Source organism: Acomys minous (assembly GCF_964271855.1).
Source record: "Acomys minous genome assembly, chromosome: 1".
In the NCBI taxonomy this organism is placed as follows: domain Eukaryota; kingdom Metazoa; phylum Chordata; class Mammalia; order Rodentia; family Muridae; genus Acomys; species Acomys minous.
The window spans coordinates 3,554,309-3,572,093 of NC_140483.1; the positions used below are offsets into that span (position 1 = coordinate 3,554,309).

At 51.4% G+C, this 17,785-nt stretch overlaps 1 protein-coding gene across 1 annotated transcript in view; it reads left to right on the plus strand.

The window, feature by feature from the left end:
* TRAF5 (TNF receptor associated factor 5) overlaps positions 1-17,785 on the plus strand; it is a 58,613-nt gene that overhangs the window by 15,149 nt on the left and 25,679 nt on the right. The window contains exons 2-5 of the mRNA XM_084779737.1: positions 7,587-7,805; positions 9,396-9,453; positions 14,103-14,204; positions 17,435-17,599. Coding sequence (XP_084635863.1) covers positions 7,588-7,805; positions 9,396-9,453; positions 14,103-14,204; positions 17,435-17,599 — 543 coding nt within the window. The 5' untranslated portion in view covers position 7,587. The remainder of the gene's footprint in view (positions 1-7,586; positions 7,806-9,395; positions 9,454-14,102; positions 14,205-17,434; positions 17,600-17,785) is intronic.

Here is a 17,785-nt window from a genome sequence, read left to right on the forward strand (position 1 = left end):
AGCGAGCCACCGACCTTGGGTTCCGTGCATGTTTTTCTATAGTATCCCCTCAACTGGATCTGTCCCGGATCGTCTTCACGGCCCTGCACCCAGCAGCAGCCGCTTTGCACCTTGACCTCATGTTAGCACCCCCACCCACCCATCATCCCTCAGCCAGGTGCTGCTGGCTCTGAGGGGCAGGAGAGTACTGAAGATGGCTGTCCCGCGCGGGAAGTCTGTAGGCAGTGAGGACAGGGCGGAGCTGAGGCTGTGGAGGAGCCAAGCAGGGCTTTGAGGGGAAAGCTTTGCTGTGGCTTTTCCTGGTGACTTAAAATGTTCCTGGATGGCACTGGCTGACGCGAGGAGGGCGTAGTGTTCTCCCAGAGGCTTCCCGCCCAACTAGGGGAATGAGGCAGCAGGGGCTCAGGACCTACCTGTGGGCGACAGGCTCTAGAGATGCCCTCAGACCTGCACCCACATCTTGTCACCATCGCTGTCTGCTGAGCTGCTGGAAATGAGGAAGTGGAGGCTTCCTGACAGGTCCTGAGAGGACTTAACCCCCTCCCTCCTGTCTCTCCATTCTCTCCCGTCCCTGCTCAGCTCCTCTGGCTGCTGAGGCATCCCTGCCTCCCAGGGCCTCCCTTGTGGCTCTGTGGAGAACGGAAGGGTTGTGTTGGGTCTAGCTAGATGTGGGTCAGGGGTAGAACTTTGGGAGAGGCTCAGTGGCTCCCTCAGTGAGGACCTGTGATGTGGGACTGTAAGCTGAAGTGAACCCTTTCTTCCCTGGGTTGCTTTTGGTCATGGTGTTTTATGGCAGCGATAGAAACCCTACAGAGGGCCTGGTGGGAAAGGACCTGGCCTCTCCATGGTCCTGGGCGAGACTTTTCTAACCCAGTCACTCATGGGATTCTGGCATCTAGAAAATGGTCACAGGAGACCATAGGAGAGACTCTTGGGTCCAGTCACAAACACCTTCGACAGAGACTGTGTTGTTCCCCAGTGAGTGTGAATTCAGAGATTTTGCCACGTGCTGTCCTGGGAGGGCAAAGACTAAATCTATTGCATCAGATGCCACCACCAAACATGAAAATTATTTGTAAGGTGAAAAAAAAATCTTAATTCCTTGAGCATAGTTTTGTAATTGTTTTAAGGTAAATTCTGCATCTTTGCTGTAACTTCCTGGTATTCTTAGGCATACTAAGAATGTCTTTATATCTATATCTATATCTATATCTATATATACACATAAAGTGAGGTTCACATGACATGACACCCCTACAGATGTACCTCAAAGTGATGTGCTGAGCAATCCTTGGGCAGCTTTTAAGTCAGACCTTGATATTACGGATGGCACGTGACCTTGGAAGCTGAAAGCAGATAAGAGTGTATGATCTGAGGAATCATGATTTACTCTGGCAAATCTGTGTGTGCACGCCTGTGTTCATGTGTGCGGGAGTATATGTATGTACACGCACGCACATGCGTGTGGAGGCTGGAGGACAATCTCAGGTCCTTTTCCTCAGGTGCCATCTGCCTTGGTGTTTTGAGATAGGGTCTCTTACTGACGCTGTACTGCCAAGTAGTCGGGCTAGCTGGCAGGTGAGCCCCAGGGATCTACCTGCGCCTCCCTGGTGCTGGGGTTACATGTGTGCATCAGTGTGCTTGGCTTTTATATGTGGGTCCTAGGAAGGCAAACTCTGGCCGTCGTGCTTGCAAAGCAGCGCTGTACCCCTGGATACAGCTCCCCGGCCCTGGTGGTTTTATAATATGAACAATTATGAGACTTACTCTGAAACAAGACACATAGGATGTCAGCTGGCTCGACTCACAGTTCACCCATCCCACTAAGATGGCCTGGAAGGCAGCCAGCCCTCGGAAGTCTGCTGCCAACACCCTTGGCTTCCTCCTCATCCTGTGTCACCGCCCCTCACTTATTGTTCTCCCCTGGAACTGGGGCCTTGTCCTCAGCTTGCTTCTCTCTCTCACCCTCTTTTCCAATCTGCTTCTAGATCTATGCGTGTGACCTCAGAAGTGAGGTTCCCAAACGAGGGGTCCTACCTTGGCTCAGCAGGGCTGCCCTGTGCCCCACCATCGTAGTCTTGCCCCATAATTCCCACATGGCCATCTCTCACATATACCTCGCCTAGCAAGATCCAAAACCAGAGACAAGGTGTGATCGTCCTGCTTGTGGCGTGCACACAGGCTTCTCCGTCTGCATGCTAGTATCTCATAGACTCCTAGAGCTGTTTCTGACAGTGAGTTGAGTTATGTAGGAATCGGGTTCGCGGGTGCTAGAAGAGCTGAGAGGCCAAACAGGAGGCCCGGGGAGGCTTCCAGGAGCTGAGCTCTCTGGAGCTGTGGGCACAGGTGGTGGTCAGCAGTTCTTTCGGTTACCAGCTGGGACCACGCTGAACCAGCCTGGTGAAAGCTCAGCTGTGGAGTGGGCCACCTGGCATTGGAACCACACAGATGAGGTCACATCGAGGTGCTGGGGTGCTGCCTCATGGCTTCCCACTCATTCCCCTTCCAGGAAACAGAGTTTGTGGTGGCAGCCCTCTTCCCCACCTCCTGGTACCGACCCCAGCATCTCGAGAGTACAGGATGGATTAGGACAAGCAGCAAACGGCTGGTCCACTGCTTTCATTTCACACTGGGTGCAGTTTATTGTTAACCAATCTAGAACTTGTATGGTGCCCTCTGGGAAATTCCTTTGTGCTTTCGTCCGTAGCATGCCTCCTTGGGTCCAGCCAAGCTGCTTTGTTTGCGAGCTCAGCAGAGACACGTCAGCAGACTTGCTAAGCCTCATCCAGGCCCCAGAGGTCCTCTGTCAAAGGCTCTTTTGGTGACACTTGCCAGTGAGATGGTGTCACTTTCCATTTTCTGTCGGAATCCTGCCCTTGTAGGGCCTCGAGGACAATTGACTGTCACAGGCCCACGCTCTCTCAGGGCCTGATGCAGGGTCCAGCACACACCGTTCCTATGTGGGAATTAACGGGTGGGCAGTCTGCCAGAGTCTGGGCGTCACAGCTGGTAAGAAGTGGGCAGGGACAGTGCCCCGTTGCCGGCCTGTGGCTGCTCCTCTTTGAGATTTGCCCCAAGGTCCTAAATCTCCCCTAAGAACTGGAGCTCTGAACTCACCTGGGCCTCTGTCTTAGGATCTATGGCCCAGATGTCTGAAAACACTTCCAATTTCTTCAAATACTTATCAATCCAAACAAGGTCTTGGGACACCGGTGGTGAGGTGGACAGACAAGCAAGGACCCGTTTTACTTTGTTAAACCTGAGACTGAGACAGGTGACATTTTTGCAGAAAGCTAACTGTTCACAGCGTCCACATTTGAGAGTGTTCATGTGCTCCTAAAAATTAGTCAGAAAAAAAATAATAACGTGAGGTGCAAGGAGACCGTAAACTGCTGGGAGACAGAGCAGTGGATGCGTGCTATAAGGATGCATGCTCCTCATGGGCGGGAATTCAGTTCCCATTCCCCATGTCTGGCCGCTCACAACCTCAGGTCACTCAGCTCCAGGGGATCTGATGTATACACACATACACACTAAAATATTTATTTTAAGCATTTACAGTGTGATTTTTCATGGCTATCCTTTGGAACTTCCAGAAAAGATACATTTATGAAATGGAAAAAATGAAGGTTTTAGAGAGCAGATGGATCCAATTTCTTTCTTTCTTCTTTCTTTCTTTCTTTCTCTCCCCCCCCCACCCCCCCCCCACCCCCGTTGGCTGGAACTGGTAATTACCCAGCAATCTGTGCATTCCATCGCTGGCAGAACAAGCTGCTGTTGGTAGCAGAAAAGCTTTCATACTCTGTGATGGTGCCATCTTCCTTTTTGCTAAGAATTGGGCTCCTTTGCTGGTCCGTTCCAGGGCTCTGACAGCACAAGGGGCCGGTGGGTCCTTACATGTCCCCAGTCACCCTGGAAGCTCCGCGCTAATGAGGGAATGTTAGGTGAGTAGACACCCCTGGCTGTGGTTCTGCTGGGCTTTGTGGGTGAACCGAGTGGGTGGAGACATGAGGAAGTTCTGGAGGAAGGAGCAGCCCCCCACCTTAGGACACACCCCACTTCCTTTCCTGTATAGGAACGCTGTCCTGAACTATCAGAAGTCCCTACCCAACAGCTGAACATGCATGCTGAGTTTCGAATGTGTGATGAGGGAGGCCAAGGCGGTGCTTGGACTCAGTGGTGTCGGGCAAGGGCGTTTGGAACAGGTCTAGGAAACACAGAAGCAAGTGGAGAGAGCAAAGAAAGACATTCGGTCCTGAGACCCCTGCTCTCCATCCACCAGGGCCAGGAGAGTGTCCCTGAGAGTAAAGACTGATGGCCCTGCCAGCCCCCTAGCTGAGAGGACACAGTCCCAGCAGTCAGATCAACCGTGAGTCCCAAAATGAGCTTCCAAGGCCCCTGGTGCCCCAGCAGCTTCCACTGACAGAGTCGCTGCTGGCACTTGCCAGCTTCAGATGAACTCTAAGAAGCAGCCGTGTGCCTCCTCCCCACCTGGAGCCTGGTGGCCTCTGCCTCTGGCTTCTGCCCCAGTGGGAGGGGACTGGTGCGGCTGTGCCTGGGGATGCCTGATTCCTGTTTAAGGCATCTGTACCTGCAAAACCATAATAACCCAACCCATTGGCCACCTCTGCCCCCCCTTCACAGACGCACAGATGTTTCCCTGAGGTGAGATGCTGTAGGTGCACAGGTGAGCTGTGGCCCGTGGAGCAGGGTGTGAAGGAAGTGGGCAAAGTGTGAAGCAATGTGACTCTTTGTTGGTTTTATTTTTTTGTAAAAATAGTATTTTTGTTAATATATAATTTGTTTATGTTAAGGTGAATTAATGAAATATTTTTAAATGACTCTGTTTTAATCTCAACTATATTAGGAGAGAGAGAGAGAGAGAGAGAGAGAGAGAGAGAGAGAGAGAGAGAGAGCCACGTAGACAGGAAGCCTTAGGCATCCTCCTTTTACTAAAAACAGATTTTATTTTAGAGCAATGTTAGCTTCACAGAAGAACTGAGTCAGGACTGCAGTGAGAAGAGCACACAGGAAAGACAGGCCCGCAGATGACCTCAGCAGAGGCCACTCACCTCTTACCATGCTTGTCAGGCCACACAGCTGCTACGGTGGAGCTGGGCCATCCAGCAGAGTGCGTCTGCAGGACAGGCCATCCTGACCTGCCCATGTCCGAGGATGAAATCCCCTGGGACCACCCAGGAGGCTCCTGTGTTTAACTGTTTGCTAGGTTCTGAAAACCACTACCACGCATGAGCTGAGCGGCCACATTCATTCTGGGGGTCCACCACTCCTGGGGAGGCCGCCGCTCCTTACCTGGGGGGCCGGGTGCACTCAGAAGGCCCCGTGTATGTATGCGTGGATCATGGGACGGGCAGACAGTTTTCACCACATCTTCAACAGTGGGGTAACAAAGAAGGTTAACATCGCTGTGTTGGAGCCCACCACTAACACAGCTGCGTCTTAAAAGCCCTTTCAAAGTCACAGTCTCAACAAGCACTGATCTAGTCCCCATGCCAGGTGCTGGTCAAGGAAAACAGTGTGGCTATGAGCAAGACCAGCTGTGACTCCGACCCCTGAGGGACACAGATATCAGTCACGTCACCACGCAGATGTGCATTTCATCTCTGGCAGGGACTGCTCTGGAGAGGAGCCTGGTGGCTGGGCTTAGCTGGGTCAGGGTTTGTTTTATGTGTTTATTTTTGATTTGATAATGCACTCTCTCAAAATTCAAAAGGGATTATATTGTGGTAATCTTTCCTGTTACCCCACCCACATTCACAACCACCGTGTAAGGGCCGTGTGCATACTTACAGGGGGTTCAGTCGCCTTCTGTAACACCAGGAAGACTCGTGAGAGCTTCCCTGAAGATGACACACCCCAGATGCCAGTGGAAGTCCAAGTGAGCACTAAGTAGGGAAACCTGGACGGGATGTATGCTCCCGTGGGACCAAGGACAGACCAGGCTAGCATGGTGAACCTGTGAGTTTAACTGGGGTCACTTAGAATGTGAGGCGTTGCCTCAGGAGTGTGGCCGCCCTGTGAGCTGCCACACCACCAGAGAGTCCTGTACACTAGCAATCCTTCAGCGCTCACACGGCCTCGCCTCACCTGAGCCCATCAGGAGCCCCTCAGGGGCAGCCCCCTATACCTCGTTGAGGGAATGTTAGTCACCCCAATCTTGTAGCTAATGACAGTTGCTTTGATGTGAGGCAGCAGCAGCCGTGTGGTTCCTAGAGAGCGATGTTCTGCATCGGGGCACAGGCCCTGTGGTGGAGGTGAGCATGTGGATTTAAAGAACTAGGAGAATTCTGTGTAGCTGGAGTGCGGACAAAGGCAGCGGGTCCTGCGGTGGGAGGGGTCGCTCTGTAGCCTCTTGAGCACTGTAGACTCTTTTCTTTCCCTCAAAGCTAAAGCCATTGTCGCAGAATCACAGGATGCCGGGTGTACAGCTTGGAGAGTGGATTAGAGGAGAAAACAGTTGATGGCATCTTGCTTAGTTCAGGTGGGAGTTGATGCAACTCGGCGCTGTCCTGGCGCTGTGACTAGCAAGGTGTGCTGAGCCAGGCGGCTTTGGAGCAGCTTCTGTTCCCCAGGGGTCTGAGGACGGGGCATCTAGATAAGGTTGAGTTTCTCAACAGAGGGCCCCTGTTTCTGTGGGACAGAAACATTCAATAGACTGCAGTGGTAAGCAGGTGGGGAGCGAGAGGTTGAGATTGGTGGGGAAAAAAAAAGTACAGTGTAAGACTGTCCCGGGATGTCTTAGCATCTTCGATTCTCTCAGTCTTGGAAGCAAATTTTAACTGCTTGCCTATGATGCAGTCAATACCTGGTTGTGTTTCGTTCAGCTTATGGCCCAGCTGACGGGATTGCTTGGTGTCCTGTAAAAAGCTGATAGACAAAGATCTATTCTGGTAAAGTGTATTTGTAATGTGCTCGACCGCTGTGGCCAAATACCTGATAAGAAGAAGCAAGTCAAGCGGGAAAAAACTTTATTTGGCCCGTAGTTTGGGGAGGGCTACGGCACATTATGGCAGGCAAGGCCCAGCAGTGGTGAGGCATGGCACTCACGGCTACACGGATTTCGTCAACTGGCTTTCTCCTCTTATTTTTTTTAGATCTATCAATTAATTTATTGTTTTGATACAGTATCCTGCCTGCAGATCAGCAGGCCAGAAGAGGGTGCCAGATCTCAGCGTAGATGGTTGTGAGCCACCATGTGGTTGCTGGGAATTGAACTCAGGACCTTCAGAAGAACAGCCAGTGCTCTTAACCTCTGAGCCATCTCTTCAACCAGGCCTTCTCTTTTTATATTCAGCCAGGATCCCCATCCACAGACAGTGCCGCCCACATTCAGGGTGGAGCCTTCCCTCTCAGTTAAGGCCTTCATGGTGGGGCTAAACCAGGCAGAGGAGGGGCCATCACGCTAGAAGCCGTCTGCACCCTGGCAGGCGCCCCGCTGAGCCAGGAGGTTGATAAACCCTGACATTATGAACGCAGTGATTCTAATTAGGACCCCCGTGTGGGGTGGCTGCTGTTGTTAGGGCTGTCATTTTACAGTGAAGCATTCTGTCTCTCTGACTTCCCAGAATGGCTCACTCAGAGGAGCAAGGGGTTGTCCCCTGTGCCTTCATCCGCCAGAATTCGGGCAACTCCATTTCCCTGGACTTTGAGCCCAACACAGAGTACCAGTTCGTGGAGCAGTTGGAAGAACGCTACAAATGCGCCTTCTGCCACTCGGTGCTGCACAACCCTCACCAGACCGGCTGCGGGCACCGCTTCTGCCAGGACTGCATCCTGTCTCTGAGGTGAGTGGGCGGGGCCTGCAGCTCTGACCACAGCTGACCAGCACCAGATGGCAGCGTTCCTGGTTCCTGGCATCTGAATGGGCTGTGGCCCCTGGGCTGTAACTGAGGTTTGGGGAATTGTTGTGGTTTGGGAAATGCTCTGCCAGGCTCCTGGCTGAGAACCAAAGTGCGATCCTCTTTGCCTGCCTCTCCGTCGTGGACACTCATCGCTGCCTTAACGTTTACACCACAGCTGTCCTGCAGATGGTCTGTTACCGCTGTCTGCTGGGGAGGGCATGTAGCTCATGGTGTCTGAGGTAGCAGGGACCAGACTGGCGCGAGCTGCCCACTGCCAGGGCATCTGGAAAGCCTGCAGTAACATCACTCCATCAACATACTCAAAGTAAATTAGATTAGAAAGGGTCCGTTTTGACTCATGGCTTTGGAGGTGCCAGTTTGTGATTGACAGGCCCACCACTTCCGAAATGTAACCACACGGGCACATGACCCTGGGAGGACCAGCTGGAGGCCAAGCACTCACCTCCATCATCTGTGAAGGAAAAGAGAGGGGGAGAGAGGTCCATGGGGCCTCTCTCCCGTTTGTGGCCACACCCTCATGAGCTCCACCTCTCCTGGGCCCCTGTATTAGGTTCTCTAGGAGAAGCCATAGACTGAATACACAGTAAGAGGGGCGTTACTGTAGTGGCTTTCCTGGTGCAGCCTGGGCAGTCCTGCAATGTCCGCCTGCCCCAGACAGGCTCTGAAGGCTCAGAGGAGTCCCAGAGTGCCGCAGGTCTCCAATACACATCAGAAGGTTGATGAAGCTGAGGCCTGAAGCAATTGAAGCAGGTGTCAGCAAACAAGGGGCAGCAGTAACAGCAGGGTAGCTGCACTAACCGTAAGAAGGGACTGGCAGGCAGGCAGGCAGTGCGGCTTTCCCCTGGGACCGCTTTGTGTCTGGGCTGGAAGGTCTCTGAGGGAGGGGCTGCCCCACCCAGGCACAGGCCTCTTACTGATTCCAGAACTAATCAAAATGAGTTGTGACAAGGGCCTCCCAGCAGGCAGCACCTGGGAGACTTCTCCTTTATTTAACTCGTAGGATAAGGGAGCCACTTAACATCAAAACCATAGCAAGCCGGGTTGTGCCACTTGGAAGCAGGCTTTGGGGGCTTCTGGAGATGCACCCGCCAGGCTCTGGAAGGGACAACAGGGCACATCTCACTCACCTGGTCTGCTCTGCTCAGGTGGGCTCCGGGTTCTGGAGGTGACGAACCTGGGCTGTGTGGGCCTGATGTGTGCTCTCTAGCAAGCCCCCCTGGGAGGAAGGCAGCAGTACAGCACAACGGACAAGGGACGGGGACAGCCCCTCGACGCTGGGGGGCTTGGTTGACGGCACGCTGGTGGGTGGGTGGGCATTTTCCAGGAAGGCTGTACGACCATGAGGTTGCTGAGGTGAGGTGCAAGGCTGCCTTCTGGGGAGAGTGCACAGCTTGTGCCTTGTGCCGATTTACAGAGCCTGGCTACTCCGGGCCAGTGAGCAGATGGCTGCTCTTGGGAGAACTGTTAAGGCTAAACACTTAACTTCGGCCCCGTTTTTGTTTTCCTCTCCAGGGAGTTGAACGCAGTGCCCATCTGCCCGGTGGACAAGGAGGTCATCAAGCCTCAGGAGGTGAGGAGGGCATGGATTGTTTGGTCTTGGGGGTCGGGTAGGACATCAGGTGACCTCCAGGCTGTAGCAGGACGGTGTTTAGGGGTCTTCCTTATTGCTGGTTGTCCTCTGCTGTGGCTCAGGACAGACTCTCCTCCTGTCCCTTTGCAGTGTCTGTGGGTTTTGCTGGCCACACCACGCTAGGGCTCACCCCTTCCTACACTAGCTCCAGCCACACCGAGCTGCTGGAAAAGGTAGAACACCCTGTTTGGGGGGTCTGGCTAATCCCTAAAACATATTGTTCTGCTTAATAACAACTTTGATGTAGTTTATATACTGTAAAGTTTACCTTTCACATGTCTGGATCAGGAGGTCTTAGCGTTTTTCAGAGTCATGTAGCCACTGTGACGTGTAACGACCTCCAAGAAGAAGTCCCATGTCCATGGGCTGTCACTGTCTCACACCTCCCCCGACCATGAAAATCACAGTCTAGTTTCTGCTTTGGTTTAGCTGCATTTTGCATGTCTCACAGAAGTGGAAGCCTGCCTTTCCTGTCCGAGTTCCTCCACTCAACATGTTTTAAAGGCTCATGCACGTGGCTAAACGGCTTTGGCATTTCATTCATTTTTCTGCTGTACACCGTTCTGTTGTGTGGAGATGCCACATTTGGCTTCACCACCAGCTGTTAGTGCACTCTTGTGCTGTGTCTGCCTTCTGTGCTACCATAAATAGCGCTGCTGTGAGGATGCCTGTGCACAGCTGATTTTTTAGGCAGTGGGCTGGAGAGATGGATGCTCAGTTGTTCAGAGCCCCCTGGCTGCCCTTCTAGACCAGTGGGTCAGTTCCCCTAACCTACATGGTGGTTCACGGCCAACTGTCACATCAATTCTGGGGGCTCCAATGCTTTCTCCACAAGCACTGCACAGACATACATGAAGACACATATAGATGAGATATGCCAGCACTTGGAGAAAAGCTGATATGTAATATTGGGAGCTTAGGGTGTGGGTTAGTGCAGGCTCCTGTTCATCAAGCTGGGACTCAGTTCCCAGCCCTGGACAGAACAGTTCGTTTACGTGCCTCTATCCTACTTAAGGAAGTTTCTGGCTTCAGAACGTGTACAGCTCAGATGCTCAGTCTGTACATACACCTGAGAGTGGAACTCCTGGGTAACGTGGCAACACTGGGTTTAACATTTCAGCCACTGCTAGGCTGTTTGGCTCCCCACTTCGTACCTTCTTGCCACAGCGCATGAGAGTTCTGTGGCAGCAAATACCCGTCAAAATATGTTCTTCTCAGCTTTTCCGATGCACCTTCCTGATGGGCGGCAAGCCTTATCTTTCCGGGGTTTGAGACATGCTTCATTAATGCTTGGTGACATCATCAACTTAGCAGAGCAGCTGTGTGTCTTCTCTATAGGAATGCCTCCTAAGATTTATTCTCTGGGGGGTAGGGGGAGCTGGAGAGATGGGTCAGTGGTTGAGAGCACTGTCTGCTCTTCCAGAGGTCATGAGTTTGATTCCTGGCAACCACATGGTGGCTCACAACCATCTATAATGTGATCTGATGCCCTCTTCTGACCTGCAGGTGTACATGCAGACAGGGCACTCACATACATAAAATAAGTAAATAAATAAATAAATAAATAAATAAATAAATAAACTCTCTCTCTCTCTCTCTCTCTCTCACACACACACACACACACACACACACACACACACACACACACACACACACACACACACCTCTCATGTCTATGCAGTACCCATGGAAGCCAAAAGAGGGCATCAGATCCCTTGAAGCTGGAGTTAAAGGGGGTTGGAAACTGAACTCAGGTCCTCTGTAAGAGCAACAGCTGTTCTAACCACTGACTGAATCATCTCTCCAGCTCCACCTCTGCCCATTTTAACTGTTTCTATTTTCTCTCTAATTGTTGAATGGCTGTAAGTTCATTTTTATATTCTAGGTACCAGGGGTTTTTTGTTGTTATTGTTGTTATCAGATTTGCCGATGTTTTTCTCTTACTACATAATTTATTCCCACTTTGTTGATGGTGTCTTTTGAAGCAGATTGCACCCCATTTGTTGACACTTAGCTTACCTGTTTTTCTTTACTTGTGGGTCTTGGTCTGCTTCTCTGTTACTGTGATAAACATCATGATCAAAACAACCTGAAAAAAACAAAAACATTCACCTGACACACACATGCAGGTCACAGTCCGCCATCTGGAGAAGTCAGGGAAAGAGCTCAAGGCAGGGACTGAGGGCGGCAAGTGGGCTACTTCCCACTTTGGTCCTCAGCCTGCTCAGCCTGCTTTCTTATACAACCCAGAATCGCCTGGCTGGGGTTGACACCTCCCAGGCTGGGGGTGACACCTCCCACAATGAGCTGGACCCTCACACACCAATCACCAGTCAAGAAAGTGACCCCCCACACTTGCCCACAGACAAGTCCCACAGAGGCTGTTCTGCAGCTGAGGCTCTAGGTGGCTCTAGTTCATGTCAAGGTGACAAAAAATGCTAGCCAGCACAAGTGACACGCAGATCCTCGCTATTAAACCATAACCATCCCCTTTTATTGTGTGCCCAAGATTGTTAGTGCTAATATCAAACAAATAAAAACAAGTCCTGCCATCTTTGAAAACTTCAAACACATTACAAGTTCGGCATCTGTTTAAAATATCCAGTCTCTTGCTGTGGGCACAATTATAGTCAGATCAAGGCAGAACCAAATTGCAACAGTGTAAAGAGTTCAGTGTCTGATGTCTGGGGCTATCCAAGTAAGTCTGTACTAGAAAGGCTTGGGCAGTCACGTCTTTGGCTCTGCTATCCACGACACACAGTCCAATGGGCTAGGGCTGTTCTCTTGGTAATCTTCCTGAGGTCCTGGCTCTCCAGTAAGCTGAGGCTGCACATTTGCCAATGGCCTCCTGGCTTCTCTTCATGGCTTCAGCTCTGCTGCATAGTGCCAAGCTTCGCCTGCTCTCGAGCCACCAAAACCATGGAGTGACACAGCTTACTCACTGGCCACTTCTCCTGGCTCGCTCAGCCTCCTGTCTTATACAGCGCAGGCCCAGCTGGGTAGGGATGGCACTGCCCACAGTGGACTGGGCCCTCCCACAGCAGCTGGTAATTCAAAGATTGGCTCACAGACTGGGCCTCGGGCTTATCCTCCTGGCAGTTCTTCCATTAAGGCTCCTCTCCAGGTGTCTCTACTTTGGGTCAAGTTAACAAAACCTAGTCAACACAGTTGTTGTTTGTTGATCTTTCGGTGTGGCTTTGTTTGTTTCCTGTCCTTTTCCTGTGTCTAAGAAACCATTGTCTAACTCAGAGTCATGAAGATTTTGTCCCTGAAAATATCTCTTCGGGTCAGTTTTCTTTTCTTCTTTGTGTTTCAGAAACTCAAAATCCGCCTCCCCCTGAAGCTTTTCCTGAGCAGCTGGTCGGCTCACAGCTGACTGCCTTCCAAAGGGCCGAGTGTTGTCAGTGCGTGTGCAGCCCTCTAGCTCAGGGACAAGCATACTACAACCTAGGGACAAATTCTGCCAGTTATGCCTGGCCTCTGAGCTAAGAGAATGGTTTTCACATTCTTAAACGGTTATGATAAAAGAGGCACAAAATTATGCTATTTTTGAAACCTCTTGTGGGTGTTAAACTACTTTAAAATAACTTATTTTTAAATTCAAGGGGGCTGAAGCAACAGCTCATTGTTAAGAGCATTTGCTGTTCTGTTTTGTTTTGTTTTGTTTTGTTTTGTTTTTCAAGACAGGGTTTCTCTGTGTAGCCTTGGCTGTCCTGGACTTGCTTTGTAGACCAGGCTGGCCTTGAACTCACAGAGATCCGCCTGCCTCTGCCTCCAGAGTGCTGGGATTAAAGGCGTGTGCCACCACACCCGGTGCTTTTGCTGTTCTTGCAGATGACCTGGGTTTGGTTCCCAGCACCCACATGATAGGTCACAACTGTCTATTACTCCAAGTCCAGGAGATCTGATGCCCTTTCTTGGAATCTGTAGGTACCCGGTGCTTGTAAACTTGTGCAGGCACATACGCATATACAAGTAAGTAAAACACCTAAAAATGTAAAATCAAAGGATAATGTTTTGTGGCACATGAAAATTATATTGGAGTTTCAGAGTTTTACTGGAGCACAGCTGTGCCTACTCGTGTAAGTGTTATGAATATCAGAGTTCAATATGGCGGCGCACGGTTGCCGCATGGCCTGCCAAGCTGACAGTGTTTGTCCTCTGGCCCCTCGTAGAGGAAGCACACCTCTACACAGTGCATGCTGAAGTCACCAGTCATCACGGCTTCAGGGCACCAGCACTTCACTCCAGACAGGGAAACAAAGGCTGCACCTTGGGCCACAGCCCCCTTGTGACATTTTTGTTTGTTTGTTTTTGGAGACAGGGTTCCCTTGTGACTGTGTCAGGTCAACTTCACCCTGTCCTTCCCCAGATGTAGCCTGCTGTGTCAAGCATTGGGAAGTAATATGACTTGCCAGAAGTGTGTGTCTGAAAGCCTTTACTTTCAGTGTGGTCGTGTGACATTTCCGTTTCAGCCACTGCCTGGAAGTTTCCATCTGCTTGAGGCAGACTCAAAGGCCAATCTTGCCGCCGCTTCCTTTGCACTCTGCTGTGGCACACTGACCTCTGTGTGTGCGTGTGTCTTTTAGGTGTTCAAAGACAACTGCTGCAAGAGGGAAGTGCTCAATTTATACGTCTACTGCAGAAACGCCCCTGGATGTGCTGCCAGGGTTACTCTGGGGCGGTTCCAGGTCGGTATCACACGCGGCCAATGTTGTCCGTGCCGTTCTTCTGCGGCACCCACTTAACCTTTCTGTGATGTGAGGGGCTCCCTGCGTTCCTCTCAGATTGTCCCCAGTCCAGCAGTACCGTGGGCACTAAGGGCCGAGGGATAACAAAGCGGTCATTCCGTAGCAGCAGGAGAGAGCGTGGTCTGCACTCTGGGCCTAAGTTAGGAGATCATTGAGTCAGAAGAGGGTGTGGGACTCACCAGGCAAAAATAACACTCCAAAGCCAGGTGGTGGCACCCCTGGCTTTTTAGTCCCAGCACTCGGGAGGCAGAGGCAGGCAGATCTCTGAGTTGGAGGCCAGCCTGGTCTACAGAGTGAGTTTCTGGGTGGCCAGGGCTACACAGAGAAACTCTGTCTCAAAAAAAAATTAAATAAAAATAAAAATAAAGCATCCATCAAGGATATATTGTTCTGTGGGGGTTGGGAAGGGGCTGGGAACCCTGGGGTGGGAGGCAGGCATGACCAGCACAGGGCACAATTGTGAGGGTCAGGCCCTTCCCTCTGAGCATTTGCTCATTTGCTTTGTCTCTTGGTGCTGTGAACTCTGCGTGTGTGTATATGTGTGTGTGTGTGTGTGTGTGTGTGTGTGTGTGTGTGTGTGTTGTATGTGTATACATGTACATGCTCGTGCTCTGGTCTAATGCTTGTGATCCATGAAGATCACAGGGCAGGAGAGGACATGCTCTGTAAGTGAGGCCCCAGTGGAAAGTGAGCAGAGTGTCAAGGGAGGTGCAGGCAGAGGGGAGCGGGATCCGGTCAGATGCAGCTTCATGCAGCTGGGGAAGGCACGGCCCTTATCAGGCGCAATCGCAATGCTCTCAAGTGACTCAGCCGCCTCTAGCTTCCAGGGAATTGCCTGGCAGCTGCTCAGAGTTCCCCTCACACCCACACAGTTTGGAACATGCATATCAGATGACTCAGGCCTTTATCAAGCCTCCAGAAAACTCACACGTGTGCACGTGCACACACAGAGACACATACATATACAACATAGACACATATACACACAGACACATACATATACACACAGACACATACATACATACACACCACACATACACAGTATACACACAATACACACATACACACACCACACATACACACACAAGTTAGTGCCGGGTTTTCAGTTTTCTTACTACTGATGGCAAAGGAAGAAAACTTTAATCTTTATCCTGAGAAAGAAAGAACTACTCAGCTGCTTTTCATTGGGAACAGGCAGAGAACTGCTTCTGTTAAGAGGCAGCACTAGAAGCCAGGCGTGGTGGCCCACACCTTTAATCCCAGCACTCGGGAGGCAGAGACAGGCGGATCTTTGTGAGTTCGAGGCCAGCCTGGTCTACAAAGTGAGTCTAGGACCGTCAAGGCTACACAGAGAAACCCTGTCTTCAAAACAAAACAAACAAACAAAAAACGAGCCAGCGCTAGGGCTGGAGTGATGGCTCGGCGGTGGAGCACCAGCTCTTCCCAGGGACCCTTGTTCAAGTCCCAGCACCTACATGGTGGCTCAAACCATCTCTAACTCCAGTCCCAGAGGACCCAACGCCCTCCTCTGGTCTCCTTAGGCACCAGGCACAGATGTGGTACACAGACAAAGTACCCTCACACATTAGAGGATGGATATATAGGTAGATAGATAGATAGATAGATAGATAGATAGATAGATAGATAGATAGATACACACATACATACATACTTAAATTAGGCTTTTCAGGCCAGCAGCACATCTTCCCCAGTTCATGAGTTCGATTCTTAGAACCTACATAGGAGAAGGAAACTGACTTCTACAAGTTGTCTTCTGGCCTCCCCAACACACGGCATGTTGCCTGCACTCCACCCATCACAGATAAATAAATGTAATGAATTTATTTACTTATGTTTTTAAAGATTTATTTATTATTATGTATACAGTGCTCTGCCTTCATGTACACCTACAGGCAAGAAGAGGGCATCAGATCTCATTACAGATGGCTGTGAGCCACCATGTGGTTGCTGGGAATTGAACTCAGGACCTCTGGAGGAGCAGACAGTGCCCTTAACCTCTGAGCCATTTTTCCAGCCCAACTTATGTTGTTTTTATATATATATATAGGGTCTCACTATGTAGCTCAGGGCCAGCCTGGTCTCTATAGTGAGTCCCACTATATGGCTCATAATGAGACCCTATATTAAAAAACATAATGTAGCCCTGACTGACCTGGGACTCACTATAGAGACCAGGCTGGCCCTGAATTCAGAGATTCACCTGCCTCTGCACCCTGAGTGCTGAGGTTAAAGGCGCACACCCCATACCTGCCACTTAAACAAAAGAGCCAGGCAGTGACTGACAGATTTTGCAGGCTCTGCATGGCGCCCATGTCCTCCTCCCTCCCCCTCCAGAGCAACCAACCACAGCAGTAGGTGAACGACACAGATCAGAAAAAGGTGGCTACACACATAGGTAAGCGCTGGGCCACATCTGGCCTGTAGGCTTCAGCAGGCCAGCTGTGTGATGGTGTGGTGTCGCCTCAGCAGCATCACAGTAACTTGGAGTGGTGAGGTGTTTCCTGTGCCTCCCCCATGACAAGCCCTGAGTGAGTCTGTCAGTTCACTCTTGCCCTGACTTAGAGCATTGCAGATTGTGTAACTGAATAAAATCTGAAGAGTGAGTCTCCTCCTGCAGGAACCTGCCTTCCCTCTCCTCTTCCCCGACGTGTGTCTCCCCAGTCACTGCAGTCTGTATGCTCCCTCCCTCTCTCCCTCCCTCCCTCCCTCCCTCTCTCCCTCCCTCTCTCCCTCCCTCTCTCCCTCCCTCTCTCCCTTCCTCCCTCCCTCCCTCCCTCCTGTTTTACCGCTGCTGTGCAGAGACTAATAGGAGGTGAGATGAGCAAAACCACAAAAGAAAACAGAAATGTCACAGAGACGCTCACTGCCGTGCTCACCAGCAAGGCTGAGAGCATGTGTGACCTTACACCTTCACACAGGAGCAGGCCACTTCGTGTTAGTGTCCCCCAAACCCTCTCACCCACCCCACCCCCCCCCTGCTCTGTCTTTATGTCTCTCCTAACCCCCAACAAGCCAGCCAATCAGCTGTTCTGCCCTTGTCCTCGGTGGGTCTCCCTGACAGCTGGGGAGAGGCCGGCCCACCTGGCACTTAGCTCTCTGCCCAGCTTGCCCACCCCGGCCCACCTCTGGGGCTGCTGTCGTCACTGCAGGACCACCTCCAGCACTGTTCCTTCCAAGCTGTGCCCTGCCCCAACGAGAGCTGCCGGGAAGCCATGCTCCGCAAAGATGTGAAGGAGCACCTGAGCGTGTACTGCCGGTTCCGAGAGGAGAAGTGCCTTTACTGCAAAAGGGACATAGTGGTGACCAACCTGCAGGTGAGGGCGGCCACCCCTGGTGGCCATGCGACGCAGATGGACCCACGAGGGGCGTTCTCTGCTTATCTGTGCTGAATTTGGACTCAGAAGGGGTTTGTCTGGCATGCAGGAATTCGGTCTTGAGCTGGCGGCTGCCAGCCCTCATTCCAGCCTTTAGAGACAGGAGGATGAGCAGTCCATCCTTGT